Consider the following 6,632-nt stretch of genomic DNA (forward strand, 5'->3'; position numbering starts at 1 on the left):
AACTCCCTTGCCCAAGACAAATTTCCCATGGTGGGACAAATAAAGTTTATTTGATTTGATTGATTAGATTTGAAGATATTGCCATTGTCAGGGTCTTATATCCCAACAAACTACATCTTTTATTTGCAAGTCTAATGTGAATGAGGACATTGTCATATTCAAGGAAAGGTGGAGTAAAAGAGAATAGTTGGGCAGAGTTGAGTGGTGACACATGTTTGACTGTATATCTGGGTCACACGTTGGCTTGAGGCTGCAAAGCTTTCAGAGGAAATGCGAAAAGACAGATGTGGCTTTTGAAAACACATTTCCCCCTCTGTGTTGTCTGAGTGGATGCATTAATACTGTAAAATCCGGGTAAAAATAAATGAGGTATTTTCTCCTTTTCATGGATTTCACATGTAAATCATTAATGGCTTCCTTGAGTCCAACCCCATGTTGGGGTGTAAACATTTTTCCATGTAGATTTACATGTAAATCTTACTCAGTACATGATATGAATGTCTTGATTTACACTTATACCAAGACGTATTAAAGCCCTAATATATTCATAACCACTTTTTCTCTTCTGTTCTGTTCTGTAGCGGTTTTAAAGATGGCGAGGACCCGGATTGTCTCCAGGTGATGGTGATATCAAGATCTACACCCACCCTGGGCAGAACAGTATGTGAACAACTACAAACACACAATTTTTATTTATATTTTTGTTTTTCGATCTTTTAATGACATGTCGGTCGGTCTACATCTCATACTCATGGTATTTTTCACAACTCACAACGTGCAATACACGTTTCATTCTTTATTTATCTGTGCAGTCTGACAAATTTTGAAAATTGCATTAGTGAGAAGTTACTTTTACACCGGGAGTATCAATCCACAAAGGTTGTTTTTTTTTTTTTTAATTATTTCAATGGCTACTGGTACGATTTATGTGCTGCTATTGTGCATTTATGGTACCTATTAATGTCCTGGCAGGACAATTGTCTGTACTTCTCCCTCTGCTGGCAGAATCACAGACAACACTTAGTAGTAGAGCATCTTTGAACCTTGCCACAGGATGAATCCTTTGCAATCATGTTGAGCAGCCACATTATATCTGTTTTGTTTCTTGCCAGGCTAATGGAGGCTATAACCCATAATCTAATACTGATTGAGTTCCCACATGCATTAACAAGCTGCATATAAAAATGAGCAGCAGAGAGTGAAATCCACATTCTATACGCTTTATTTCTATTGTTTTCTTGTTATAGCAGTTTATTGTAAACAATGCTAAATGATAGAAATGTCATTGTTTCATCGAGTCTCTGTGTTTCAGTTTGTTGATCTGTGCCAGTTGTGGTTTGCAGTGGGTGAGATAGAGTACAGGCAAATCTGCCCCCAGACACAACACATCATATATGCTTGTAACCAGTCGACAACCATGTATACTATACTAATCACTGTTTGGTTTTGTATTGGTGGTTGACCACAGAAATGAAACTACACCACAGCTTAATGACGATGCCGTGTAAAATTTTCATACTTGTCAGAAGACTGTGGTGTAGGAGCTTTCAGACTGGTTTCATATATCATTTACTTGAACCTTTTGCGGCATTTCAACCTCAACCTTCACCTTCAAGCTCAGAGTCCTGGCCGCTGATATCAAAACAGTCTGCATCTGTGAGGACCTGTTTGAAATCCTGCAAACCCCCATTTATTTATATCTTTCTCTACGACCTCCTGACTCTGGTGTGCTTTCAGTTTTTGTCAGGTGTTTTTTTTTGTGCCAGTTTCCAGTGCAGCTGAGGAACTGAGCTTTGGACCGAGAAAGACATTATTCGCGAAATGAATAGTTCTTGATTCAACCCCAAAACAAACAAATAAATCACATACATTTGTTTTTATCTGCGTTCATTCTCAAACTCCGCTGTTTAATGTTTTGTTTTTTTTAATCTATGGTGCTCAGCATTTGCATTTATTTTTATACCATTTATTCCTGAAGCAAACAACTCTTGCCTCATAACACCCTAATATTTAATATATTTCACTATGACTAGTGAAATATAAAAATATATAAGTCATCAGCCTTTCTTGAAAGTTGACACTGAGTAGGTATGTTTTATTTTCTCTTCATGCTTATGTACAATGTCAACACTTTCCCTTTCTTTTTTTATTTGAAGCCCAGGTGCTTGAGTGAAAACGATGCTTTTCAGAGAACTAGGCATCAATCACAGGTTTTAACAGGAAATACAAGCGGACATGTCACTTCCTTTTCAGGCCATTTCATCGTGAACATTTTCCATCCTCCCTTTGATAGTTTTCTGACATCAGTACCGTTCTGCTGTCTGGACATTTCTGCTACTATGGAGCAGTGGAAACTGTGGTTCGTTGTGCTTCTCCCGCTGTCTTTGTGTATTGACACAGAAGGTAGAGTACTGCTACTTTTAAAAATTATTATTATCAATTACACTTCCTTGCATTTTCCTTTTCTATTACACTCTAGGAAATTACAAGCAGTTGATTCAAAGGTTGAAAACATCTCCTCTGGTTGCAGAGGTTGTTGTGAAAACCACGAGTGAAAAACAAGATGTTACTCCAGTGTGCACCACTGCCGCGTTGCACCTCATCACGCTGATTGTATGTAAGATCAGCACAAAAAGCAGCAGGGGACGAGAGTGTCTTCTGCTGTATGAACATGAACGGAAATTTGAGAGTGGATGCGACTCCAGGTTCAAACTTATGACAGATACCCAGGCTGTGTTCCTAAACCTGACCGGTTTAACACCAGCGGACAGCGGGAACTACAGCTGTGAGTGCTCACATATCCGTGGAACTGATCTTCTTCATCTCATCATCACTGTGGAAGGTAAATGTTTTATTTATTGATGCTGCTTTAGCGTAATTAACTGAGCACTTAAGAACTCATGAAACCATTAGCACATACTGTAACATGGAAAGTCCATTTGCACTTAATGTCATAGTCATAATTTAAAGGCGCTCATTTGTAAGTTTTGCAAGGTAGCCAATGTCTGCATTACCAGCTGTTAACTCACCAGTCCGGAAATCGTATCATTCTCCAAACACGGCTGGCCATTATTTATTTATTTATTTATTTTATTTATTTGGTTCATTTCGGGCATGTCAATTAGTCATCATCATCACACATCATCTCAATCCAATTAATACAATACACATGACCGAAAGGGAAAGCGGGAGAAGCAAAAGCTTATCTAGTCCCGCCCCCAATACTCACATATTCATTTTTTCTGCATGTTACATTTTTGACATAACATTCTTCCAGTATTTTCAAAATTTAACAATTTAACAATTTGACATGACATTTTTTGTTTTGTTTTGTTTGTTTTTTTGTTTTTTTAACATGACATTTCTCAATTTTTTTTTTTTTTTTTTTTCAACATTTGACATTTTGACATAATGTGTTGCAGCATTAGGCAGTATGTAGAGTTGAAGAAATTGAAGTCCAGCTCTAGATAGAGCATAAGGATTACGTGTGTGTCTGCACATGTGTCCAACCGTCATGAGCGGTTGCACTTTATGGAGACATAATGAATGTCAGAATTTATTTAAGAGAATAAATGAAAAAATGGTACTGAGCTCCAACATTAACATACAGTATGCTTTAAATGTGTTTCTTCCTTGTGTTTCATTTCTTTAGGAGATGAAGTCTCAAGCCCGTCTCCTGTGAGAATGCTCATGATTGTGATTTGTAACTCTACGGCGTTCATCATTGTTGCTGGAGTTGTCCTTGGACTTGTGATAAAGAAAAATCATTGCAGGTGAAAAATCTTCCCTCACATTGTCAATGTATAGTGTAGGTAGTTGGTAAATCATTGTAATTTAGGAAACTTTAGTGTGTGAGGTTATTCCACTGATATCCACTTTTGTAACTCTGCTATTTCTCCTCTCAGTCACCTCATGAAGGCAGGACCATTTGGGTTACGTCTTTGTGAAACCCCCTGCTCTTTGGTGAGCCACGTTTTCTTAGATTTTATACCAATATCAATAAATTATGTAGCCAGCATTGTGTGTATTTGGCTGTTGGCCTTTTATAATAAAATGTGTAGCAGTAGACACAGAAGAAATATACTCCAGAATACTGTTGGTCTCAATTGATTTAACATAACCACATGTAAGACCTCAGTAGAGAGCACACTCAGTGGAAAGTGCACTTCCGCTTAAGCCACAGAGTCCCACCAGTCTCTGTCTTTTTTTTACTGTGTGATGGAAAAAGGTATAAAGTCAATTTCATATGTGGTCCAAAGTGTTAACATGCAAGGAAATGACTGGTAAGCTGCACATAAAAAGGTGTTTAAGAACAGTATAGAGTGTGGAGGAGAACTCAGACAGGGGAATATGATGATGCTAAATGCTCAATGTTACTTTATGACTCACTAAGTGCCAATGATGACTTCATTAATGACACCTTTGAACACTGACCTTTGTGAATGGGGCAAGAAACTAATGACGTTTTATTGATATTCCTCCATAGGGCAAAAATGACCCAGATGACTCCTACATGTCCCTCCAGCAGCCAGACCATGATATCTACCAAAACATCCTCTCCATACGTCCTCAACACGGTGCCAAGACAACGTCATCCATGAAAAATACACGAGCATCTGCATCAGTGACTGTCCATTTGGAACAGGAAGTAAACATGTCAGAATTTTGAAATCTATGGAACTATCTGAAGCAGTAAAGGCAACTTAATAACCCCCAAGGACAAAATACTATATTTCTATTTTTTTTTTTATGTCGAAAGAGAGATAATATATAACATATATAAAATAATATTAAGTGTCTTGTACAAACCACTACACAGAATTATTAATTATTATCTGTTAAATGTCCCCGATGTTGATATCATATGAAAATTCTTGAATGTTTTTGGATTAAACAAATAAAGCTTTGAACAATGAATGAATAAAAATGCTCTGTTAGGCAAGTGAGATTTTGTCTCTGCATCCATGCACCTCTGGACAACACAATGCTTCCAAGAGAAGCTGTTGGTGCATAATAAATTGAAAGTAGAAGCAGTCAGGGTCACTTCTGTTTTAGTGTGCTTCACATCATCTAATACCTGAATTGGGTGAGAGTTTGAGGTTTTCATGTTGATCATAAAAGAACAATTGGATCCCAGAGCGGGGTTAGTCGTCTCCGTGGAACAGCGTCCTGTGCTCCGCTTGTTCAGATCTCTTGGCAAAATATGGATGGATGGAAACAGCTGTTTGTTCTGTTTCTGCCCGTGTGTGCTTGTATTGACAGAGGTACTGTACCAAAAGCTTCTTTACATTATGTAAGATTCATGATGTGATTTAGAATGGGATACACTGAAAGTCTGTTTTCTTTTTATTGCAGTGAGTGTTGTAAAAACCATTGGCAGAGAACCAGATATCACTCCTATATGCACCAGTACAAATTCAAGTGTCATTATATTAGTGAAATGTCTGATCAGCACAGAGACGCACTCGGGGGATGAGTGCAAGCTGCTGTATACAGTTGATAAGAAATTTGTCAACGACTGCGATTCAAGATTCACATTGCAATACAAGAACTCCTCTGTATTCATCCACCTAATGAATTTAACACTAGAGGACAGTGGGACCTACACCTGTGAGTGTTCATATGAAAGAGCAACGAGTGTTGTCCATTTTGATATTACTGTTGAAGGTAAGTTTGTTCGGAAAAGATAACACAATATACAGTGTTGTAGGAATACAGATTGTCCTGACTTTGTGTGTGACTGCAGATGCGAAAGAGAAACGTTTCTCTGGCGTGAAGTTCATTGCTGCACTTGCCATTGCTGTTACTGTTCTGGCCATGTCAGTCGTCACAGCTTGGATCATCTGCGATCTCATCCACAGGAGAAATAATCCCAGGTGAGAAAAACTCTTGACCAAAAATGCTTTAAATACTGTAAGTGAAATGATAATCAGGGTTTAATGTGTTGTGGTGAGAAACCCTGTGGCACAATGTTCCAGTACTATTAACACATGGAGGATTGTTGAAAATTTAAAATATGTATATATTTTATTAAACATTTAAAAAAAATCATGTATAATAATAAGAGTGATTTTGCTTTTGAAGATGTATATTTAAAAATTCAGCTTTTCTTTTTGATTCTATGCTTGTCCACACTAACTCAAATTCGTGAATTCTAACAGAGAAAACCCAAGGTCACGAGCATTTGCATCAACCAGATGTGAAACTCCCTGGAGTTTGGTAAGAACAACATTGTTCTGTTTTCTGAATTGGTTTTTGTTTTGTAATGACATGTGACTTATTGTTTTTTGTTTTTACAACATACAGTTATCTTGTGTGATTAAATTAATTTACTGATTTGTTTTATTAGGAGCAAGATGATTTCTATGCGAGCCTTCAACAGCCAGACACTGATGTCTACCACACCTTCAACCCGAGTCGACCTTATCTTAATACTGAGGAAGATCCAGCTAACAGTTACAGTAATCTGGAAGATGAAAGAGAGAAGGATTTATATGAGTTTGCTGTTTATGAAACTATCCAAAACTAAGTGTTAGATAATGCATGTGATCCCATGATGAAGCCATTCTGACTGGCAAACATATACTGTACTGATGCCGGTTTGAAATAAGTAGTTCTTGATATATTGTAAA

The 6,632-nt window shown here is 37.5% G+C and overlaps 1 protein-coding gene and 1 long non-coding RNA gene across 3 annotated transcripts; both read left to right on the forward strand.

Annotated features, from left to right (window-relative positions):
* The first annotated feature begins 2,163 nt into the window (after positions 1–2,163).
* LOC146990785 (uncharacterized) lies at positions 2,164–4,715 on the forward strand. 2 transcript variants are annotated; one of them, XR_015037942.1, is made up of 5 exons: positions 2,164–2,403; positions 2,531–2,842; positions 3,653–3,773; positions 3,906–3,963; positions 4,487–4,715. It is a non-coding gene; the product is annotated as an uncharacterized LOC146990785 (long non-coding RNA). The 2 variants fall into 2 exon arrangements; XR_015037941.1 differs by having other exon boundaries at positions 2,164–2,842.
* Positions 4,716–5,094: 379 nt separating this feature from the next.
* On the forward strand, positions 5,095–6,632 carry LOC146990786 (uncharacterized). Its single transcript, XM_085803383.1, has 5 exons — positions 5,095–5,264; positions 5,356–5,667; positions 5,747–5,876; positions 6,162–6,219; positions 6,350–6,632. Exons 1-5 carry the CDS (start codon positions 5,204–5,206, stop codon positions 6,527–6,529), a joined length of 741 nt encoding a protein of 246 aa, XP_085659509.1. The 5' UTR covers positions 5,095–5,203; the 3' UTR covers positions 6,530–6,632.

Source organism: Trachurus japonicus, chromosome 2 (assembly GCF_045865225.1).
Source record: "Trachurus japonicus isolate A0001 chromosome 2, Traja_1.0".
Classification (NCBI taxonomy): domain Eukaryota; kingdom Metazoa; phylum Chordata; class Actinopteri; order Carangiformes; family Carangidae; genus Trachurus; species Trachurus japonicus.

What these genes read in the sequence shown, in the direction of transcription:
- LOC146990786 (XM_085803383.1), top strand. Translation starts at nt 5,204, where the DNA reads ATGGATGGATGGAAACAGCTGTTTGTTCTGTTTCTGCCCGTGTGTGCT. An exon ending in TTTTGATATTACTGTTGAAG is followed by an intron (nt 5,668 to 5,746) that starts GTAAGTTTGTTC and finishes GTGTGACTGCAG; the next exon opens with ATGCGAAAGAGAAACGTTTC. An exon ending in GTGAAACTCCCTGGAGTTTG is followed by an intron (nt 6,220 to 6,349) that starts GTAAGAACAACA and finishes TTGTTTTATTAG; the next exon opens with GAGCAAGATGATTTCTATGC.